This window comes from Gorilla gorilla, chromosome 16 (assembly GCF_029281585.2).
Source record: "Gorilla gorilla gorilla isolate KB3781 chromosome 16, NHGRI_mGorGor1-v2.1_pri, whole genome shotgun sequence".
NCBI lineage: Eukaryota > Metazoa > Chordata > Mammalia > Primates > Hominidae > Gorilla > Gorilla gorilla.
Window position 1 is genome coordinate 43075954 of NC_073240.2, and position 23156 is coordinate 43099109.

The 23156-nt window shown below is 39.9% G+C and overlaps 2 protein-coding genes across 21 annotated transcripts in view; one reads left to right on the forward strand and one right to left on the reverse strand.

Annotated features, from left to right (window-relative positions):
* The window catches only part of TMEM87A (transmembrane protein 87A), a 62922-nt gene extending 51090 nt beyond the window's left edge, over nt 1-11832 (reverse strand). For 2 of the 4 annotated variants that reach the window (XM_063698946.1, XM_055363500.2), the window contains exons 1-4: nt 11647-11832; nt 10456-10516; nt 6666-6751; nt 2819-2932 (exon numbers count right to left, since the gene is read on the reverse strand). In XM_063698946.1, the coding sequence (XP_063555016.1) occupies nt 2819-2932; nt 6666-6751; nt 10456-10516; nt 11647-11790 (405 nt within the window). In that variant the 5' untranslated portion in view covers nt 11791-11832. The remainder of the gene's footprint in view (nt 1-2818; nt 2933-6665; nt 6752-10455; nt 10517-11646) is intronic. The other 2 variants (XM_055363501.2, XM_019010635.4) reach the window with 1 other exon arrangement.
* Nucleotides 11632-23156, forward strand: part of LOC101139167 (neutral alpha-glucosidase C) — a 139049-nt gene continuing 127524 nt past the window's right edge. For 6 of the 17 annotated variants that reach the window (XR_010131171.1, XR_010131170.1, XR_010131169.1 and 3 more), the window contains exons 1-4: nt 11709-11836; nt 12563-12905; nt 14742-14804; nt 16884-16992. Coding sequence is in view for 11 of the 17 variants with exons in the window: in XM_055363484.2 (XP_055219459.2) it covers nt 12877-12905; nt 14742-14804; nt 16884-16992 (201 nt within the window). In the remaining 6 variants the exon portion in view is untranslated. Of the gene's footprint in view, nt 12440-12562; nt 12906-14739; nt 14805-16426; nt 16459-16883; nt 16993-19329; nt 19547-22120; nt 22806-23156 lie in introns of those variants that run through there. The other 11 variants (XR_008672038.2, XM_055363483.2, XM_055363494.2 and 8 more) reach the window with 10 other exon arrangements.

Consider the following 23156-nt stretch of genomic DNA (forward strand, 5'->3'; position numbering starts at 1 on the left):
ACAAAACATTAAAGGTGTGTAAATACTAGAAGAAAAGTGTAGCTCAAAATACAAACAAATGGTTAAAACAAAACACCACATCCTAACTAGTAAATATAATAACACAGCATCAGTAGACAAAACATTTCCAATTAACCACAAACAAGTGAATAAAACCCTGCTGGGAACTAGAAAATAGTATCAAACCAAAATGGCCATTCAATTTTTCTATCAGAATAATAAACATTTAAGAATGACAAAGCTTTAGATATAGGATGTATGCTTAGGATAGAAGAATCTTAGATCATTTCCCCTCATTCTACAGATGAGTAAAATGTGGCTCAAAACTACAAAGCTTTAGACAAAGAAATAGGATTTAAACCTAATATTCTTTTTTTTTTTTTGAGACGGAGTCTTGCTCTGTTGCACAGGCTGGAGTGCAGTGGTGTGATCTCGGCTCACTGCAAGCTCCGCCTCCCAGGTTCACGCCATTCTCCTGCCTCAGCCTCTCGAGTAGCTGGGACTACAGGTGCCCGCCACCATGCCCGGCTAATTTTTTTTGTATTTTTAGTACAGACGGGGTTTCACCTTGTTAGCCAGGATGGTCTCAATCTCCTGACCTCATGATCCGCCCACATCGGCCTCCCGAAGTGCTGGGACTACAGGCGTGAGCCACCGCGCCCGGCCTAAACCAAATATTCTTGATGCTTAGGTCTGCTGTCCCTTCCACCATACTACATTTTTTATGCCTGTAAAAAACTACACTAATTATCTTTCTTACCAGTTATCAGTAGATGAGGCATTCTCCTTCCTGAGTAATGAGACTGTGTAATTCAACCCTGTTACATTAGACTGGATGAGGAGAGGAAACCTTACCAATAAGCCAAGACCCTGGAAAGATTATAGCACATCTAAAAGTAGTCAGCCTCCAGCAACCAGATGCATCAGGTAGCTTTCCATAATCAAATCCAAGAAAGACCAACCAATCCTCCTAGTCTAAGGGATAAATTTGGAAAACCAACAGAAAACATACAAACTACACAACATCACATTGCTTCTAGCTTTCTCTACCATTCTTTCACCATCTTAAAGCTATTTTCTTTTCCCTCCAAGACCATAAAATCTAAGTTATAATAAAAGCGGAACTCTTCCTTCAATTACCAATTACTTCATCTGCTCATCAATTATCCATTTTTTTTTTTTTTGAGACCAAGTTTCACTCTCGTCGCCCAGGCTGGAGTGCATTGACACTATCTCAGCCTCCTGGGTTCAAGTGATTCTCCCACTTCAGCCTCCCAAGTAGCTGGGATTACAGGCACCCGCCACCATGCCCAGCTAATTTTTTTGTAGAGACAGGGTTTCACCATGTTGGCCAGGCTGGTCTTGAACTCCTGACCTCAGGTGATCCGCCCACCTCGGCCTCCCAAAGTGCTGGGATTACAGGGCTGAGCCACCGCGTCTGGCCTCAATTACCAATGACTAAATTTGTCTTCTTAATAATAAACTTTACTCCTAGTAATTTGACAGTTCAAGGCAAGTTGCTAAATATTCCAAAATAATTTTTAAATATAGTAAGGACAAGTATAGATGATAATTACTATAACTATTTTCAACACATATAAAATTTTTCTATCAAAAAACTGAGATTGCTATTTCTAAGACAACAAAATTTGATATCAGAATCTCCACTTACATGATTACATATGTGTAAGCATGAAAAATGTATGATTATTCACATCTCCCTCTTTCTACAAAATTAAGGTGTGAAATTGAACTCTAAGACAATGATGATACCCTTCTGATTTCAGATCTATAGAAGTAAATTTTAAAAACGCTGATTTTTCTGGGAACATATTAGTTAGATGAGGAGACCAGAGAATTAAAAATGTGACGTTTTAAATGTCCATCAACAGATGAATGGAAAAACAAAATGTGGTACATACATACAACAGAACATCATTTAGCCTTAAAAAGGAATGAAATTCTGATAATGCTATAACATGGATGAACCTTAAAAACATTATGCTAAGTGGAAGAAGTCAGACAAAAAAGAACAAAAGTTGTATGATTCTATTTATACGAGGTATCTAGAATAGTCAAATTCATGGAAAGTAGAAGAGTGGTTACCATGGTCTTGGGGTTGGAAGGTGGGGAATTTTTGTTTAATAGGTATGATGTTTCAGTTTGGGATGATAAAAGTACTAGAGATGGGGCTCAGCCCGGTGGCTCACACCTGTAATCCCGGCATTTTGGGAGGCCAAGGTGGGTGGATCACTTCAGGTCAAGAGTTCAAGACCAGCCTGGCTAACATGGTGAAATCCTGTCTCTACAGAAAATACAAAAAAAATTAGCCAGGCGTAATGGTGTGAATCTGTAGCCCTAGCCACTTGGGAGCCTGAGGTGAAAGAATTGCTTAGATCCGGGAGGTGGAGACTGCAGTGAGCCGAGATTGTGCCACTGCACTCCAGCCTGGGGGACAGAGCGAGAATCTGCCTTGGGGAAAAAAAAAGTACTGGAGATGGGTCGATGGCTGCACAGCAATGTGAATATATTTAATGCCACTGTATTATACACTTAGAAATGGTTAAAATGGTAAATTTTATGTAGTGTATATTTTACCACAATAAAAAAAATGGGGGTTTGCTTTTTACACACAAAGGAAAGTACAACCTCTCTTTGATGAGTATGTATAAGTGGCTGACTATGTACCTATCAGAACATGCTTCCACTTACTTCTGCCAAAAGAAATACTTGAGGAGTCGGAAGTGGATATAGCCAAAAATATATACATTCCAATTTTTGCCTATTCTATTTATCTCCAATCACTTTCAAAGATTACCTGTGTTTTAAAGAGTTCACTGCAGTTCTGGAACAATTTTGATGATGTTTGATATTTCCCAGACAAGCCTCTTTTTTCCTTAAGTTTTTCCAAATACAACTCTACTTCTTCTGCCTGGAAAAAGAGATAATACAGAGTAGTTAACTCACCTTCCAAAAAATAAGATACTAAGAGCACAGCACAAGAAACAGTTCACCTGCAGTACAGATACAATTTTGAGTTTGCTATTTTAAAAATGAACAGCATCAGATAAACGCTCTATATAAAAGTATCTAAGAATCAAACACTATTAGACTCAAGGACTATTAGACTCTAGTCTTTGGCTCACAAGGCATAGTTCTACTAACAATTCTGAGTAGACTAGGAAACTGCCAGAGTGTAGAGGGTTTTGTCACATTAAAATATACTTAAAAGATTTACTTGACCAAATTAACAACATCAACAAAAAGATATTCATGCTCATAAGCTAAGATAGAGCAGAAAATTGTTGCAAGCACAGAACTAGGATAATCTTCTTAAAAATGCAAATTGAGAGACAGAAACAGAATGGAAAAGGTCTGAAAAATTCAACTCAGAACTATATATATATGTGTGTGTGTATATATATATATATTTTTTTTTAACTTTTATTTTAGGTTCCGGTATACATACGCAACTTTGTTATATAGGTAAACTGAACTCACAGGGGACTGTTTTACAGATTATTTCATCACCCAGGTACTGCCTAGTACTCAAGAGTTATTTTTTCTGATCCTCTCCCTCCTCCCACCCTCCACCCTCAAGTAGGCCCAGTGTCTGCCGTTCCCCTCTTTGTGATCATGTGTTCTCATCATTCAGCTCCCACTTATAAGTGAAAACGTGGTATTTCGCTTTCTGTTCCTGTGTTAGTTTGCTAAGGTTAATGGCCTCCAGCTCCTTCTGTGTTCTTGCAAAGGAAATGATCTCATTCTTTTTTATGGCTGCATATGTATCACATTCTTTTTTATGGCCGCATATGTACCACATTTTATTTATCCAGTTTACCATTGATGGGCATTTAGGTTGATTCCATGTCTTTGCTATTGTAAACAGTGCTGCAGTGAACATATATGTGCATATGTCTTTACGGTAGAATGATTTATATTACTTTGGATATATACCCAGTAATGGGATTGCTGGGTCAAATGGTAATTCTGTTTTTAGCTCTTTGAGGAATTGCCACAGTGCTTTCCACAGTGGTTGAACTAATTTACACTCCCACTAACAATGTGTAAGCATTCCCTTTTCTCCACAACCTTGCCAGCATCTATTATCTTTTGACTTTTTCATAATAGCCATTCTGATGTGAGATGGTATCTCACTGTGATTTTGATTTGCATTTCTCTAATAATCAATGATACTGAGCTTTTTTTTTTTCATATGCTTGTTGGCTGTATATCTTCTTTTGAAAAATGTCTGTTCATGTCCTTTACCCACTTTTCTATGGGGTTGTTTTTTGCATATAAATTTGTTTAAGTTCCTTATAGAGGCTGGATATTAGACCTTTGTTGGATGCATAGTTTGCAAATATTTTCTCCCATTCTGTAGGCTGTCTACTCTATTGATAGTTTCTTTTGCTGTGCAGAAGCTCTTAAGCTTAATTAGATCCCATTTGTCAATTTTTGCTTTTGTTGCAATTGCTTTTGGCATCTTCATCATGAAATCTTTGCCACTTCCCATGTCCAGAATGGTATTGCCTAGGTTGTCTTCCAGGGTTTTTATAGTTTTGGGTTTTACATTTAAGTCTTTAATCTATCTTGAGTTGATTTTTGAATATGGTGTGAGGAAAGGGTCCAGTTTCAATCTGCATATGGCCAGCACGCTACCGCAACACTATCTACTAAATAGGGAGTCCTTTCCCCATTGCTTGTTTTTGTCAGCTTTGTTAAATATCAGATGGTTGTAGGTGTGCGGCCTTATTTCTGGGCTGTCTTCTCTGTTTCATTGGTCTTTGTGTCTGTTTTGGTTACTGTAGCCCTGTAGTACAGTTTGAAGTCAGGTAATGTGATGCTTCCAGCTTTGTTCTTTGAGCAATATATTTTCAACGCTCAAGTATTCTAGATTATGGCAATTCTCAAAAGTGTGGCCGTTGAACCACAGTCAAAACTATTTTCATGGCTGGGCACAATGGCTCACGCCTGTAATCCCAGCACTTTGGGAGACTGAGGCAGGTGGATCACCTGAGGTCAGGAGTTTGAGACCAGCCTGGCCAACATGGCAAAACCCCATCTTTACTAAAAATACAAAAATTAGCCGGGTGTGGTGGCAGACACCTGTAATCCCAGCTACTCGGAAGGCTGAGGCTGGAGAATCACTTGAACCCGGGAGGCAGAGGTTGCGGTGAGCTGAGATCCTGCCACTGCACTCCAGCCTGGGTGACAGAGTGAGACTCCGTCTCAAAAAAAAAAAAACTATTTTCATAATAATAATAGTATGCTATTTGACTTGTAATGATATTACAAAAGCAATAGTGGGTAAAACTTTTGCCCCTTATCAGGAACTAAGGCAGTGGCATTTAATTGTACTAGCAGTCATATTCTTCATAGTCACAAACTGGCAGTTTTTAAAAATGCCAGTTTTATGTAAGAATATCCTAGATAAAGCAGTAAAAATTATTAATGTTATTAAATCTGGACCTTTTGAGTACCTGACTTTTTAAATAATCTAGGTGACAAAATGGAAAGTATACAAAATACAATAAATTATTGTCTTGAGATAAAGCACTCTGCAATTACTTTGACTTGTGAGTTAAACTAATCATTTTTTCCATGAAACACCATATTTACTTGAAAGAATGACTGAAAAACTACCATTACTCAGACTTGGTTATTTGAGAGATATTTCTCTGGAAATGGGCAACGGAGGCTGTCCCCTCAAGGAAGACAACTGACAGTATTCACTGCCAAAATAAAATTTGAGATTTCAAGCAAAAACTGGAATTTTGAAGAACTTGTATCTGCTACACTGAATTTAACGGCTTCCAAAACTTAAGAACCTACTGATGAGATGAAGATGGCAGGGTATAGTTATAAACAATGTAATTTTTAGCTAAGTGTGAAATGAGTTAATATTTATAAAAATGTATATAATTCAGTCAACTGCTATTTTCTAAATGACCAATAAATGATGCTACAAGATCACACACAGGTAAAAGATACATTCATATCAGTGGATTTCTTATCAGAGTACAAAAAAAGTTCATTAATATTTCAGATTCCACATTGCAACTAACCTTTAAGAACTTCCACTTGTTGAGTTTTGGTATAGAATCAAAAAAGAATATCCTCAGTTATCTGAAAAGGCCATTAAAATACCATTCCTTTTCCCAACTATATATCTGTATGAGGTCATTATTTTCTACATGTACTTAAGCCAAATTATTGCAACAGACTGAGTGAAGGAGGGAATATAAGAATCCAGTGATCTTCTGTTATGCCAGATAGTAAACAAATTTACAAAAATACAAAACAATCCTACTCTTCTATGTGGTTTTCTGGGAAAAACAGTTATTTATATTAACATGTAATAAGTTTATTATTGCTACTTTAAAATAAATTAATAAATATTTTTATATTTTCTCAGCTGTAATTTCTAATAGCATAACCCACATGCTCAAAGGCTTTCTGGAGTCCACAATAATTTTTACAAATATAAGAGTTCTGAAACCAAAAAGTTTGAGAATTGATGGTCTGCAAATTGGGAAGCATGCATTCTAGTTTCAGCTCTCCTCCTCCATAGCTACATGATACTCTTTCCTCTATGAAATTAAGAGACTGGAACCAGATAATCACTAAGGTCCAAGAAAACTCTGTAATTTTATGTTCCTTACCTTGAAGTTATAGATTTCATTGTAACAATCAGCGCTTTTCAGATACCAGGTTATATTCAAAGACAGGTCACAAGGTTCTCCATCAACTACAAAAGAAGAAATCTTTGTTAACAAAAGATAATTCCCCAACAAAGCATTTTTCCTAAACTGTTAACCTACATCCTATTTATTTCGTACCCTAAACTGAGATACTCAAAGACCATCCTTTCTCCAAACATAAGGTATTGAAATAATACATGCAAAAAGAGCTGGATATTAAGATAAAAGTATTGTTGTTCATAGAAAAATAGCAGGTAAGCAGTTTTTAACCTCTGGAAACTATGGATCTATTTTTATGCCATAAAGTCTTAACTTCTGGATCTCTATTGAGAAAATCCTGGGAGTGATAAAGCACTCTAAATTCAAGCCAGTCTTCTATTATTTAAGTATTTATTGAGCAGGCTAGGTGCGGTAGCTCACACCTATAACCCCAGAAGTTTGGGAGGCCAAGGCAGGGGGATCGCTTGAGCCCAGGAGCTCAAGACCACCCTAGGCAACACAGTGAGAACTCATCTCTACAAAAAATGATTAAAAAGCTAGGCGTGGTGGTACATGCTTGTAGTCCCAGCTACTCAGGCAAGGGAGGCAGGAGGATCACTTGAGCCCAGGAGGTCAAGTCTGCAGTGAGCCATGATGGTACCACTGCACTCCAGCCTGGGCGACAGAGCGAGACCCTGTCTCAAAAAACATAAATAAATAAATAAATAAACAAATAGCACAAGTATTACAAAGGTATAATGGCACACTGTTAGGCTAAAGAGGGAAACGAGTGGAAACAAATTATTAAGACCCTTCAAAAGGCTAGTTGAAGAGACAAGCAATAATAAAACTAGGAATGCATGTCACAGGGCAATATTCACAACTGTTAAATGGTGTTAAATGATGATATACATAATAGTTCCACTGAGAGCAAAATTGCTATCTCAGACCTTGAAAGATATCAAGATAGAACAGAAAAAGCAATGAACGAAAAGCAAACATGGCTGTGGAAGGTAGAAATAGCAAAAGCAAAGATAAGAGTATCAGTTTTTTTTTCAAAGCCTACCTTAAAAGAGGCCTCAGGGAAGCTCATGTTATCATGGAAGCTTCATAAAGCTCATTAAACACAGTTTGGAACACAGTATTCTAATGGATCAAGACATTATTCTGAAGACTTGGGAGGGTAAATCTGACTATATGACTGATTAGCTGGAGGAAGTCAGTATTCGCTTTTATCTTTGATTCTAGCTATGAAAGGAAAAATATACTAAAGACTCCCTACTTTATACAAATGTGACAAAAATAAACATGACTGCATTTAGGAATCTACTTTTCGTTCATAACAAAAGACGCAACCTAATTATAAGCTTCCTTTTTTTTTCTTTTAAACTGTTTTCTCAAACTAATTTTTAAATGACCAACACATTTTCAAAGGACTCTATTAGAATGTTCAAAAATTTGACCTGTTGGATAGAATTTATGGAAATGATAAAAAGCAATTGGGCTATGAACTATTCAAAATAATCCATACAGGGACAGGATTAACTAATAAAAAGCCAGTAAGAACACATCCCCCAAACAGGATATTTGTAAGGAAATTTGGCAGCAAAAATACTGCTGTTTATGTTAAAAGACAATATTTAGAACTTTAAATGAAAGGCTTTAAGAGACAATAAAAATGGTCCCAGCTATTCCATGGAAAGCTATATACCATCCCCCAAAAAGTACAAAATCAAAGACAACTGGTAAATATGAGAAAGCACAGAAATAACAAAGAAAAAGATAATGTTAAAGTGTCTCAGGCCGGGCACGGTGGCTCACACCTGTAATCCCAGAACTTTGGGAGGCCAAGGCAGGCAGATAACTTGAGGTCGGGAGTTCGAGATCAGCCTGGCCAATATGGTGAAACCCCATCTCTGCTAAAAATACAAAAATTAGCCGGCGTGGTGGCACGCGCCTATAGTCCCAGCTACTCGGGAGGCTGAGGCACAAGAATCGCTTGAACCCAGGAAGCAGAGGTTACAGTGAGCCGAGATCGTGCCACTGCATTCCAGCCTGGGCGTCACAGCAAAACTCCGTCCCAAAAAACAACAACAAAAAATAAAGTGCCTCAAATCCTCCAAAAACAATGAAATATAAACACTTCAAAATACGCAGTTGGGGCTGGGCATAGAGACTCATGCCTGTAATCCCAGCTACTCGAGAGGCTGAGGCAGGAGAATCGCTTGAACCTGGGAGGTGGAGGTTGCAGTAAGCCAAGATCGTACCACTGCACTCCAGTCTGGGTGACAGAGTGAGACACCATCTTAAAAAAAATGCAGTTGGTTTAACTTGGCAAAACACCACTAGATCAAACTACAAGAGAAAAAAAGACTGGACCTAATAAAAGAATAAAACAGCAAACAGGCTGTCAAGCTATTCCAAAAGACAAGGGTTACTAGGTTACCCAGTAAACCAATCTCACAAGGCCAGTGTCAGAGTAGATTTGATCTAAATCAAATGTAAGTCATTGGTCAGGAGACTGATTACATATTCATGGATACAGTATATATTCTTCAGAGAAATTCTACCTGCTGTTTTCACTCCCACTAGAATGTAAGCTCGATGAGGGAAGAACATTTTTCTATTACTTCCCCACAGTCTATGCAATAAGCAATAATTACTCACTAAACAATTGAAAAGAATAAAATTATCCAACTATGACTTAAAATTTTGCACTTCCGTGAAGACAGTATGCATAGAATCACACATCTATCATCAGGACTTTTATCCCTCATCTAGAAATAAAGCTGCCAACGATCAATCGTTCTCTAAATTAAAGCCGGTTTCAGAACTAAAAGGAAGCTTTTATTGAACACACAATGGGATACTTTAGATTCAGATACAGTCATTTTTCCTCTAGACAAACTAGTTTTGTTCTACATAATCCCTATTTCTTGATAATATCTGAGCTTCCTCTTCCAAAGCAGTAAAATACTCCTTTTGTAAATAAAAGATCTACTAAATATATTCCTTCACAGCCAACGGCCTGACAAACCTAGGTCATGTTTGCAGTAAACATTTAACAAGCACACAAGAGTAAAACCTCTTTAATCTACACAGAACAGATTAAAACCACCATGCAGGGAATCAACCCCAACATAATCACAGTCATGCACCACATAACATTTCAGTAAATGAAAGACTACATATACAACGGGGGTCCCATAAAATTGTAATATCGTTATTTGTACTCTACTTTCCTATGTTTAGATATACAAAAACTTACCATTGTGTTACAACCACCTATAGCATTCAGTACAGTAACATGTTATACAGGTTTATAGCCTAGGAGCAATAGGCTGTACCATACAGACTAGGCGTGTAGTGCCATCCAGTTTTAAGAATACTCTATGATGTTTGCATAATGACAAAATCACCTAAGGACGCTTTTCTCAGAAAGTATCAACTGTAAATGTAATTCGACTGAGATGTGACTGAATATTCAATGTAGTATATACAGCATATATATTTACACATTATATATACTAATATATAATGTCTACATAGTGTATATATGCAATGTAAACACCAGAAAAACAAGAGAAGAAAATAAAGTTCACACGAGTACTTTGAAGATGATTCAGTAAAAGGACCTTAGTAATACTAAAAATATTTATACCTAGATAATGCCAGACTATTAGATTTCAGAACTTATAAAATAGGTAATTTAAAACATTACCTATAAATTTTTAAAATTCAAATTAAAACTTCATGAAATTCAAAAACTCACACTTCAGGAAGATAGTGGTATTTCTGAAGAGGATCTTTCCAAAACTAAAATAATTTTTCCCCTGCAAACATAAAGGAAAGATAATTAGCCTCAGATGGCTTCAATTACCAAAGCATCATATAACTATCTAAGACTGCTAGAAATTCCAACTTAACTTAAATCTTTATGGGACGTACCCCTTAATCAGTTCATTCCCTTTACTCACCAATCACTGCTCAGAATAACCAATCATTTTTTCTAATGAACTATTCTGTGTGCAAATAACCAGAGTTTTATTTTCAAATCTAAAAAGACTTAACTATTAACCATTTTAGAAACAAGTAAAAACCTAATTGAACACCTGAAAATCTTCACCACTGAACAAAAGGTATAACGTTTACCATAATAAAAGCCCAAATAAGATTTGGACATTACAATCAGTGAGCAGAGCAGAATGAAACAAAAAGGCCAACGTAGGTTTAATGGGGCTAATGCTTTTCAGCATTTCCTCCCTGCATCTGGTTTTTGTCTGCTCACAGGACTATACCTGTTACTGAAATAAGGTTTAAAATGGGTAAGGGGCAGAAAGGGTCAACCCATGTAGTTAATTATCCAAATGAAAGACTAGCCTTACCACATTAAATTTTAAGTACTATTTCTTCCATTTTAACCATTCCCATGTTAAAACACATTTCTTAAATCTCTATGCTTTCTAGTCACACAGTAAAGCTTAGAATAGCCATTCCAAAGTTGAAGCGAGGTCGAACCATCTCGTAAGCAGAATTACCCAGGGACCAAGAAGTGCAGAGGAAGAAAAAGAAAGAAAGAAATGAAGACTCCTATTTACATATCTTTCTTATCCAACCCGGGGACACTGGATTCTGTAAAACATCTGAAAGATAAAAACTCTCCGTTTGTACATCAAGTTTACATCTCAAGTCAGGCACTGAAAGTTCTGTTTTTCTGATGAGAAGCCGCTCCACCACTCCTTTCTGTTGCTGAAGTGGCCCTTACATTCCCGCTAGCCTAATCACAGAAGTGCGCGGCTTTCCACTCCAGGGAGGTGGGTCCCAGTTGGCTAGCCACACAGACCATCCCAGCAACCCCACCCCTTTTGAAGAGACTTTTGCGGAACCTTCATGGACCCCTTGGGCCGCCGTAGCCCCACCCCTTGCTCCTCTAGGTTCAGACGTTAGTGAAGTGAATACTCACCGACGGTATCGGAATGTGCCATTTGGACCGGTCGGCAGCAGCTACGGGTGCCGGTCCCGCACTGAAAAACGACAGTGGTGACGGGTGAGCTCCCAGAAGCAGAAGAATGACAGGCAACACCTGAAGCCACGCAGCCGCCGCCATCTTCACAGCCGTGGAGTGCCTACCGAAAGCATTTCACCCTCTTCCGGTTCGTCCCGCCTTCTTCCGGCTCTGCTCTGAGGGCGGGATTATCCGGGTCCTGGAAACGTCGCGGGGCTTGTTTGCTGTGCGGCGTAGCGGCCCCTCTCTCAGACAGTCGTGTGTGCGCCGTGAGACTTTGGACCTATTGCGCAGGCGTCATCCTGTTGGAACCTGGTCAGCTAGGTTAGAGAGATTGCTACATGCCAGCCTGGCCTGAGTCTTTTCTGTCTCCCAGCCGTTAAAGGTTTTGAGACCAGGCAGGCACCCCGTGCAGGATTTGGCTCTCTACTTCTCCTGCTCGCCCCAGCCCTTCATCCCTTCTAAGTCAGTGTCAGACTTTGGGGCCAGAAAGTCTGGAAAAGCCCTAAGTCTGGCTGCCCAAGTGGCGTCTAGTAGTGAGTTCTCCGGTTTGGGTGGTATTTAAGCAAAGGCTGGAATTCGGCGGTGGTGGAGTACACGCGATTCCTAGACTGGGTAGTGTAACAACCTTCAAAGGCCCCTTCTAGCCTTGAAGAGTACGATGCTGCAGTAGAATCTGGCTGGAGACCTAGCCTCCAGCAAAGACCCGGCCAGCACTTCCCACTCTTAACCGAAAACGGAGACAGAGAGGGTCAGTTTTCAAAATCTGTGGCGTGACCCCGCCACTGAGGTAGATCTGCAGATGCTTCGTCCCAGTCAGGGAGGCCGTCTCGGCATTTCCCGGTTCTTAACGCTCTTGATTTTTACCCTCTAGGACTCATTGCGTACACGCCCTCACCGCCGCCCAGTTTCGGTTCCTAACAAAAGCACGTTCCTCATCAGCCACCCATAATCAAGACAAATTTGCCAAAGAAATCATTGTAGAAACGCTAGTTTGGGCCTGAAAAATTCCAGAAGCAAGAGTCAAGATTTGTCACTCCATGAGGATCTGGAGGGGACTCCCTTCCCAGAAACTTGACGATGAAGTACTGGTTGTAATTTTAGAAAGACACCCAATCGGCTTTTTTAAAAGATCGCCCAGGGCCCTTGTCCTGAGAGCTGGGAGCTGGTCGGAGTGACAGAGAAGCTATGGAAGCAGCTGTGAAAGAGGAAATAAGGTAAAGGCCAAGTGCTTCTGTAGCGAGTGACCCCAGGGTCCCTAGAAACAGGGAATAGTGTTTTAATTGCATTTCTTATTTGCGTATTTGGTATTTGCTCACCTTTATCTTTTCTCTCAATTCGCGGGAAGTTAGTTGATATTAATAGCCTCTCATAAAATACTTTCAGGATGGTTAAATAGGCCGGGTGCAGTGGCTCACGCAGGTAATCCCACAGCACTTTGGGAGGCCAAGGTGGGAGGATCGCTTGAGTTCAGGAATTCGAGACCCCCTCCCCGCCCCCTCGGAGTCCCAGCTACTTGGGAGACCACTGGGAGGATGGATTTGGAGGCTGCAGTGAGCTGTGATCTTGCCACTGTTTGGGCAACAAAGTGAGACCCTGTCTCCAAAAAAAAAGGATGGTTAAATAACATTAACAGTGGAAAAGTTGCAATCAGAACTCTTAACACGTGAATTTCAGGCATGTTGCTTTGCAAATTCATCTATAATCACCCCTTCCTATATCATCCCAAAGTTAATTCTTCGAAGCTGTAAAGAGGAAACAAAAGATTCTCCAATCTTTGTACACTTGATTAAAATAAACTGGGCCGGGTCGCTCATGCCTGTAATCCCAGCACTTTGGGAGGCCTATAGGTGGGCAGATTGCTTGAACCCAGGAGTTCAAGACCAGCCTGGGCAACATGCTGAATCCCTGTCTCTACAAAAATTTTAAAGTTAGCCAGATGTGGTGATGTGGGCCTGTAGTCCCAGCTACTCAGGAGGCTGAGGCGGGAAGATAGCCTGAGCCCAGGAGGCGGCAGTTGCAGCAAGCCAAGATCATGCCACTTCACTCCAACGTAGGAGGCAGAGCGAGATCCTGTCTCAAAAAAATTTTTTTTAATAAATTAAAATAAACAGACAAAGACTGAGTTCAGTGAAGGACAAACAGTTTTTTAGTATGGCCAAGTATATCTACCTGGGCTTGTTTTCATAATATTTTGACGTTTGTGTTCAGTCATAGCTTTCTACGTAATCATGGACATGGGACTGACTACAGATGCATTCGGCCACACTGGTGCATGAAAGCCGGTGTAATTTTTTTTTCTCCTTATAATCTGTAGTTGTTTTAATCAGATGGAGGCTAGTTTAAATACATATACTCAAACTTCAATATACATATATCTCATTCATGTTTTATTACAGAAACAGCTTTTCTGGAAACTTGGTTTTAAAAAACATGGCCCCTAGTTTGTCACCTCATCTTAAAAAGCAAGAAATTCCCCTTCTACGTCTGTTCTGTTCTTATTCTAGCACCTTGCACCTCTATTAAAGCATTTGTCAGCTTGTATTGTGATTGCTGGTAAAACCCTAACTGATAGCTTGAACACAGTTCATATCTTCCTCAGAGCCCAGCTCTCAGGAAGAATATTCTGAAAATATTTTGTTGAATAAATCGGTGGGTGGGTTATGGTTCTTTGTCTGGTTGGTTGGTTTTGGTTTGTTCGTTTTGGGATGCTGTTTTGGTTTTCCTCCTTCAGATTTTACTTTTGCAGTCATAGCCTTCAGTCATTATTTCAAAAGAATATGTCCTCATAAGTGACAGTGATCTTTTCCCATTACTTTTGGAGTAATCCCAGAACCTGATGTTTTGTTGTTTACCTCAGAGGATTTACAAAAGGCTATTGTTCTGCAACATAATGTGCTATTATGTTATACTATGGCCGTGACACAATTTTGCATTGCAGAATAGACTCCAAAGGTTTATTTTGCATGTTCATACTGTCGTTAGAGAAGGTACAAAGGTTGGATTCACAAGCCCTGTGTGAAATAAATTTCTCAAAATGTCTTTTTATTTAGTGTTGAAGATGAAGCTGTAGATAAAAACATTTTCAGAGACTGTAACAAGATCGCATTTTACAGGTAAGGAAAATAAATATAGTAACTAGATCAAAACATCTCTGACAGTATTTCAAAATTGATGCTTATTAAATTTTTGAGAACTGATAGACTTTCCAAGGAAAGGATAATTTAATAATTAAGGAAATCATCAGACAGGAGACTCACTTTTAACTTTATACATTTACTCCTGAAGTATTTAAATTTTTCAGTAAACAGCTATTTTATTTTAAAAGCCAAAATATGTTTAAACTAGTTTTAAATTTTGACGCTTTGAATAGATAACACTTTTGCATGGTTCAAAAATAATATAAAGAGCTATACATTGAAAAATGTTGCTTCCACTCCTGTCCCCTTCTACCCATTCCTCATCTTGTCCCAAGTAACCAAATTTCTTCATTTCTTATTTATCCTTCCAGTATTTTTTTGTAAATACATGTATTTTTATATTATTGCTTTTCTCTTTTTTTAATCACCCCTTTTTATACCAAATAGGTTTTTTTTCCTGCTTTATAGTTTGTTCTGAGGAGGAATTCATATGAGTGCATGGAGATTGTTTCCCCTTTTTACAGCTGCATAATATTCCATGGGGTAGCTATACTATTAATATAATTTATTCAGTCTGTCTCTTATTGCTAGACCCTTGGGTTGTTTTTAATCTTTTGCTAAAATAGCACTACCACAATGAAGAGCTATACATAGGTCATTTTCTACACATGCAAGTGTATTTATAGGATACCTTTCTAGGAGTGAGATTACTGGGTCAAAGAGTAAATGCATTTGAAATGTGCTAACTATTACCAGATTTCCCTCCATAGGAATTATACCATTTGTACTCCTATCAACATTATATAAGATTGCCCGGCTGGGCGAAGTGGCTCACACCTGTAATCCCAGCACTTTGGGAGGCCAAGGCAGGCGGATCACCTGAGGTTGGGAGTTTGAGACCAGCCTGACCAACATGCAGAAACCCCGTCTCTACTAAAAATACAAAATTAGCCAGGCATGGTGGCGCATGCCTGTAATCCCAGCTACTTGGGAGGCTGAGGCAGGAGAATTGCTTGAACCTGGGAGGCAGAGATTGTGGTGAGCCGAGATCGTGCCATTGCACTCCAGCCTGGGCAACAAGAGTGAAACTCCGTCTAAAAAAAAAAAAAACAAAAAAAAAAATTGCCTGTTTCTCCAGAGCTACAAAAAATATGCCTTTAAAATCTTCATTTTATTTTATTTTTATTCATTTTTTTGAGACGGAGTCTCCCTCTGTCACCCAGGCTGGAGTGCAGTGGCGCAATCACTGCCCACCACAACCTCCACCTCCTGGGTTCAAGCGATTCTTCTGCCTCAGCCTCCCAACTAGCTGGGATTACAGGCATGCACCACCACGCCCGGCTAATTTTTTGTATTTTTAGTAGAGAGGGGGTTTCACCATGTTGGTCAGGCTGGTCTTGAACTCCTGACCTCAGATGATCCATCCGCCTCGGCCTCCCAAAGTACTGGGATTACAGGCGTGAGCCACCACGCCTGGCCATAATCTTCATTTGAAAAAAAAAAAAAAAAAACAGTCTTTACGTGATCTTTAAACTGAAATAATCAAAAATTGTATTATACAGTATAACTTTCTAATATATTCCCTCTCTGTTTAATAGGAAGAAAAGCGTATTATGTTAATTCTGAACAGGTATCTAGAGGGGAGTCTACAGTGAATGCCTGGTAACCTTGTTAAACCACTAGATTATATTTAATATCCACTAGAAATTATTTAGTTACTATTAAAGTCCATTTTATGGAAAGAGGGAGGGAAATTAACAAGTTCACAAATGTCATCTATGAAAATTGCCCCACCATCTCAAGAAAGACAAGATGTCATCCTTTAAGCAACGTTATAGTAATCAATTGTATTAGTATTCTTACTAATACTCATCTTATTAGCATTCTAATAATAAAGTTCCTGATTAGCACTTTATTATAGTACTAATACTGTTTGTGCCCTGAAATTCACTGAATATCATAGTGAATTTTAATGACTTCCACATGATAATATAGTCTTTTGGATACTGACAATCACAAATAATTATCAAGCATCTGCATACTCCGTATCTATAGGCGTCAGAAACAGTGGCTTTCCAAGAAGTCCACCTATCAGGCATTACTGGACTCAGTCACAACAGATGAAGACAGCACCAGGTTCCAAATCATCAATGAAGCAAGTAAGGTGAGATGGAAGTATTTTCTACAGAGAATAATTTGTTTCTATATTTATTGGGCCTGAATGAAGTAAATTTCTACAAAAGCCAATTAAAGCTATGTATGCTTCAAAAATAAACCTTGTTAGAAAAGGAATATCAGCCTTTTAGTGATTAGTGGCTTACGCCTGTAATCCCAGCACTCTGGGAGGCAGAAGCGGGCAGATTGCTCGAGCCCAGGAGTTCGAGACCAGCCTGGGTAACATGGCGAAAACCCATCTCTACAAAAAGTACAAAAAATTATCCAGGCACAGTGGTGCATGCCTGTAGTCCCAGCTACTCAGGAGGCTGAGGTGGGAGGATCTCTTGAGCCCGGGAGGTCGAGGCTGCAGTGAGCCATGATAGTGCCACTGCACTTCAGCCTGGGTGACACAGCAAGATCCTCCCTCAAAAAAGAACAGAAAGAAAGAAAATGAATGTCATCTTTTCGTATCTATACTAATAATATTGTAATAGGTATATGAATATAAGTATATAGATTGCCTGTGTATCAGATGTTTTCCTAAATGTCTTACAAATATTATTTCCTTTTGTGTAGTCTTCATAACACATCTAAGAGGTACGTTATATTATCCCAATTTTCAGATAAGGAAAATGAAGTCTGGAAAATCACTTGCCCAAAGTCTCACATTTAGTAACCAGAATTTTCTCCTGCATCTGTCAGACGCTATCACCCACGTGCTTTCTAACACTATTACACAATGCCCATTTGCATGTGTAGCCTGAGCAAGGTACAAATTCAGGGTGTGTCCAAATCTCAAAATGCAGGTGGGCCAGGGGGAACAGGGAACAGGCAAAAGGACTATGCAGTTGAAAACCCAAGTAACAAGTGTTCCCTCACCTGAGCTGCTTCACTAGAGGTTACCATAGTTTTTGCCTAGTGAGAGGGTTAGGGAAGTATATCTTAAGTGCTTTATCTCACCCGTGAAGTTGTCATGTTACTTTAGATGGGCCAGTCATAGAGGAAGCACTGTGGGCTGTGCTAGGAAGTGTGACTGTGCACTACTGCCTGATGCCCTCAACCTGACCTTCACTGTCAGATCCTCCCTGCATTCTAAAGGCATCCTAAGTTTCTAAGGCCTCTGAGACCAATCTGACTTAACTGGTAATTCATATCACTGAAAGACAGTTAAGGCCATTAGGTCTGGGTCCCGTAACTGCTTGGATAATAACTGCACCAACTCACTAACAAGTCCCAGTTCTGGGAAGCTGACGTTCGTGGCAAAGCTGTGAACTATGTGACTACCATAGTTCCTGCCCTACAGCGCTGTACTGATATTCGTGGGTTCTCCATAATAATTGTAAGGCCTTTAATTTAGAAATGGGTCCAAACTTTATTCCCAGACAGAAAGAACAATTGTACAGTGAGGAAAACTACCTTCATTATGGAGTTTTACAGATTTTAGTCATATGGAATCTTCATCCATAACTTTCTTGCCCAAATTCAAAATATGAGCTAGAATCAAATCAACAGTTCTGTGTTCTTTATCCCCATCCCCTGTCCTCAACTTCTACAACATAGTTATTGTGGCAGTACATTTAGCTCATCTCTCTTAGCTGCACAGATGGGGCAGTTAGCCTTTCTCCAAAATCTAGTGCTGATTCTTACACCACCCATTTTTCTGGAGTAATTTTCCTCCTTGCCTAGTGTGTTTGATACATTTGAGTTCTCAGCTCATGGTACCCCCAAAGCCATAGGTCCTCTAATGCTGATTCAGGTCTCCCTTTATATTCTTATTTATATGTTTTTTATATATCCTTTTGTAGCCTAGTTTGGTAACTGTTCATGGAGAAAAAAATGGGGCAGCACTAATTTCCTTCCTGGAGAGCCAACCACTGTTTGCATGTGGTCTAATAGCCTGACACCCGGCCAAACCCTTCTATTCAGGGTCAGCAGAAGCAGTTGGCTCCAGGAAATGCATCAAGTCCATCAGAGGCCTTCCAGGAGTCTTTAGGCCTTGACCAGATGTGAAGAACCTTTCTGTCACGTTTTTCTTGTCATTGTCTCATTTTCTTTCCTGTTTCCATTGTGTCTAACCTGAGAGAGTTGTAGTTGTCCATAGTCAGAGCAAGAATCCCTATCCATTCTTGAGGATGCTTAGTATATTGAGCACCTGGTTATGAAGACGTGCTAAGGTAAAGTAAATGAGGCAAAATCAACCTGAATATCAGTGGTGAGCCAAAATGAAAATTCTCAACACAGCGTGATACCAGTTTGCGGTGGACACCCACATATGCCATTTTACGTTACTGTAGATCAGTTTCTCTTTTTGGATCCTGAAAAAGTGAGGGACAATGCTGTTCAGGTCAGGTGCCTGGACCAGAGCCCAACAACTCTGGATGCCTTCAAAGGCAAAGAAATCACAGTCCAGGAGGAGACACAGGATCTCAGCACAAGACAGCACCTGGCTCAAAAGGAAGCTGAGGAGCCTGATAAACAAGGACAAATTACCTGGGACATCAGCAACATAGCTCCCAAGACTGAGAACTTTGAGGACCTCTTGGAACAAACTCCATGCTCAGGTATTAGAAATATCAGAACCACATAGGGAATCTGCATGCCCTGATCTCAGGCAAATGTATGCAAATACGTATTTCGGGAGATCACCCTGAAATTCTGCGCTGAACTCCATTTTAATGTCCTCCTTGTCATGTGGTGTTGAGATGACTAGTAGGTACATAAGGTTTCATGCCCTCTGTCAGTCTGTTAGGGACAACAAAGGTGATGGTGATCACTAATGTTGCCTGCATCTTATATGCAGCTCATTGCATAGTGAAAAAGCCTCTATTAGGCCAGGCGTGGTGGCTCACGCCTATAATCCCAGCACTTTGGGAGGCCAAAGCAGGCAGATCGCTTGAGGCCAGGAGTTTGAGACCAGCTATGGCCAACGTGGCAAAACCCCGTCTCTACTAAAAATACAAAAATTAGCCAGGCAGGGTGATGCATGCCTGTAATCCCAGCTACTCCAAAGGCTGAGACATGAGAATCACTTGACCCTGGGAGGCAGAGGTTGCAGTGAGCCAAGATTGTGCCACTGCACTGCTGCCTGGGCAACACAGAGACTGTCCAAAAAAAATTGACCTAAAACATGACAAAGACAGCATGGAAAAAGAAAATTACAGATTAACTTACTTATGAACATAAATTAAAAAATTGTGAAGGGTGTACTAATAAAGTGAATCCTTCAGGATAGTAGAAAATAATTATTGTGACCGAGAGGTTATACATATACATTGATTAAATTGCCAAGCTGCAAAAGTCTTGAGAAACGGTCTCTTTTAAATTCCTGTTTAGGCCAGGTGCAGTGGCTCATGCCTATAATCCCAGCACTTTGGGAGGCCCAGGCAGATGGATCTCCTGAGGTCAGGGGTTTGAGACCAGACTGATCAACATGGTGAAACCCCATCTCCACTAAAAATACAAAAATAAGGCCGAGTGCGGTGGCTCACACCTATAATCCCAGCACTTTGGGAGGCCGAGGCGGGCAGATCACGAGGTCAGGAGTTCAAGACCAGCCTGACCAACATGGTAAAACCCGTCTCTACTAAAAATACAAAAATTAGCCAGGCATGGTGGCATGTGCCTGTAGTCCCAGCTACTCAGGAGGCTGAGGCAGGAGAATCGCTTCTCAAAGAAAAAATACAAAAATTAGCTGGGTGTGGTGGTGCATGCCTGTAGTCCCAGCTACTCAGGAGGCTGTGGCAGGAGAATTGCTTGAACCTGGGAGTCAGAGGTTGCAGTGAGCCAAGGTTGTGCCACTGCACCCTCAGCCTGGGCAACACAGTGAGACTCTGTCTCAAAAAAAAATTTTTTTAATAACAAAGAACTTCTATTAAAAATGGTTTCTGGGATAAGATGGGTGTTTCAAGGAGATTGCACATTAAGATATGGTATGAGTGTGATCTGAAGTTTTAAAATAAGCTGCATACATCCACTTATTCAGAATGATAGCTTTTTATTTCAGGTCAAGAGGGACAGCCCAGAGTCTAAGAGGATCATATTCAGCTCACAGCTGCAGTTCTCAAATTACACTGATCAGGCAGATTCTGACAAATCCAACACTCTTGGTGCCTGCCTGCCCCTACACCTTTAAAACCCTTAAAGCAGTAACTTTGGAGTTGTCAAGATTTGTTAATTTTTGAATTTCTCCCTCTCAATTCCCTTCCCCAATCTGCTCCTTAATAAACAACCAGGAAGCAGAACCAAGCTTCATTCGACATTGGGTTAGGCTGCCATAACCAAATATCACAGGCTGGGCAGCTTACACAACAGATGTTTATTTCTTGCACTTCTGAAGGCTGTACATTCCAAGATCAAGGTGCTAGCAGCTTCACTGTCTGGTGAGGGCTCTCTCCTTGGTTTGTAGATGGCTGCCTTCTTCTTGTGCCCTCACATAGTGGAGAGAGAGTGTGTACACAAGCTCTCCCGTCTTTTCTTATGAGGGCACTAATCCATTCCTGAGGACTTCCTCAACCTCGTTCCCTCATCTAAACCTAATTTCCTCCCAAGGGCTTCATCTCTGAATACCATCATATTGTGGGTTAGGGCTTTAATAGGAAATTTTGGGAAGACACCATTCAGTCCATAGCAAACGTGATGTTCCAGGACATAGATCTGTTCCAAAACAAGCTAGAATGTTGACCTGTGTGTTGTCGCAAGGTCGGAACGTCCAGGCTTTGGAGAAAAGCTGGTTGCATGTTCAGATGCATAAGTTTTCTCACATAGGGTCCTAATATAGTGTTGTGCTTATTCCTGATGACAGAATAATCAGGTAGATATTTAGTAAAGAAGTTTCCAGAAAATAGAAAGTGATCAGGAAAGTGTTGACTGCTTTTGTAGAACTCAGTTGTTGTTGTTGTTGTTGTTGTTTTCCTACTACTATGAGTTTTCTATCTTCAGTGAAAATTTGGTCTGGATTGAGAAAGAGAGATCTAGTCTTGTGATCTAGGCAAAGGAAAATGTATGCTGTCTTGTGAGTCTAGCTTAAATAGCATTGCTAGCAAGGATGTCTGGAGCAATCTACTTTATATTGCTAATTATGATGCTTTCTCATGATATAGGTGACCATTTGGCAACACGTTTATTTTCTTTTGCAGCCTGTTTGCAAGGTTTCACCAGAGACAACACTTCCAGCAGCTTCTCCAAGGACGCAGGAATATCTCTGAGCACCTCTATGAAGTTACCCCTTGCCTCTTCATCTAAGCCTAATGAAAATGAGGCTTTGCCCAACCAGCCACCTTCTCAGCAGACAAGGCACAACTACCACTTGTTAGCCAGTACTGTGTCTGCAGAAATGGCCAGGAACAGGCAGCTAATTTGCGAACTGGCCAGACAATCAGAAGCACACCTGGACAGGCCAGTTGTCCTTGGGGAACAGGCCAGTGCCCAGTGTGAGGTTGCCAGTATTCTTTGTAGAAAATCAGTGCTTGCAATAAACCAACTGGCTGCAACTGTGGAAGGGACGATTAGTGTCCTACAGCAATTTAATGAACTATTAGACCATTCTCTGGATCCCAGGAGGTCTTGATCACAGCTGGTAGAGGTGGCTGCTCACTGTTCTATGTCTTTTAGGTTAACAGTTCTTTACATAATGGTGAAGAGTCCTGGTGCCTCAGGAAAAGCAAGATCAACCTACTAAGGAAGAGTTGATGGAGTCATAATTTTCCTACTTAACACCCACTGCAAATTTAAATATGTGTTCTAGGGCTGTTTGTTAATTCTATTATGGTCTTTACTAATTGTGATTCCCAGTTCTGGGCGAATAAAAAGTTTTTGTTTTAATGTAATTGTGATCAACACTATGCTTGAAGACATAGACAAAGATTTCTACCACCATGATGTTTACAAGATATCTGGTATTTTCGCCTATATGGCCATTAAAAAAACTAGATTTGTGGATAACAAACCACCAAGTTTTAATTGTTTTTATTTAATAAGGGAGAAATAAGACAGAAAAAGAGAATTAATACTCTCTTTCCCAGACTGAGAGGTGGGCTTCTAAGTAAAGGTATATGAAAAACTGAGTAGAGGCTTGTAGTACTAAAATGAACCTCCAAAATTTATTCTTTTCTCTGAGGATTTATCTCAGCTTCTCTGTGTAATTGGATATTAACACATCTTAAATTTTTTAAA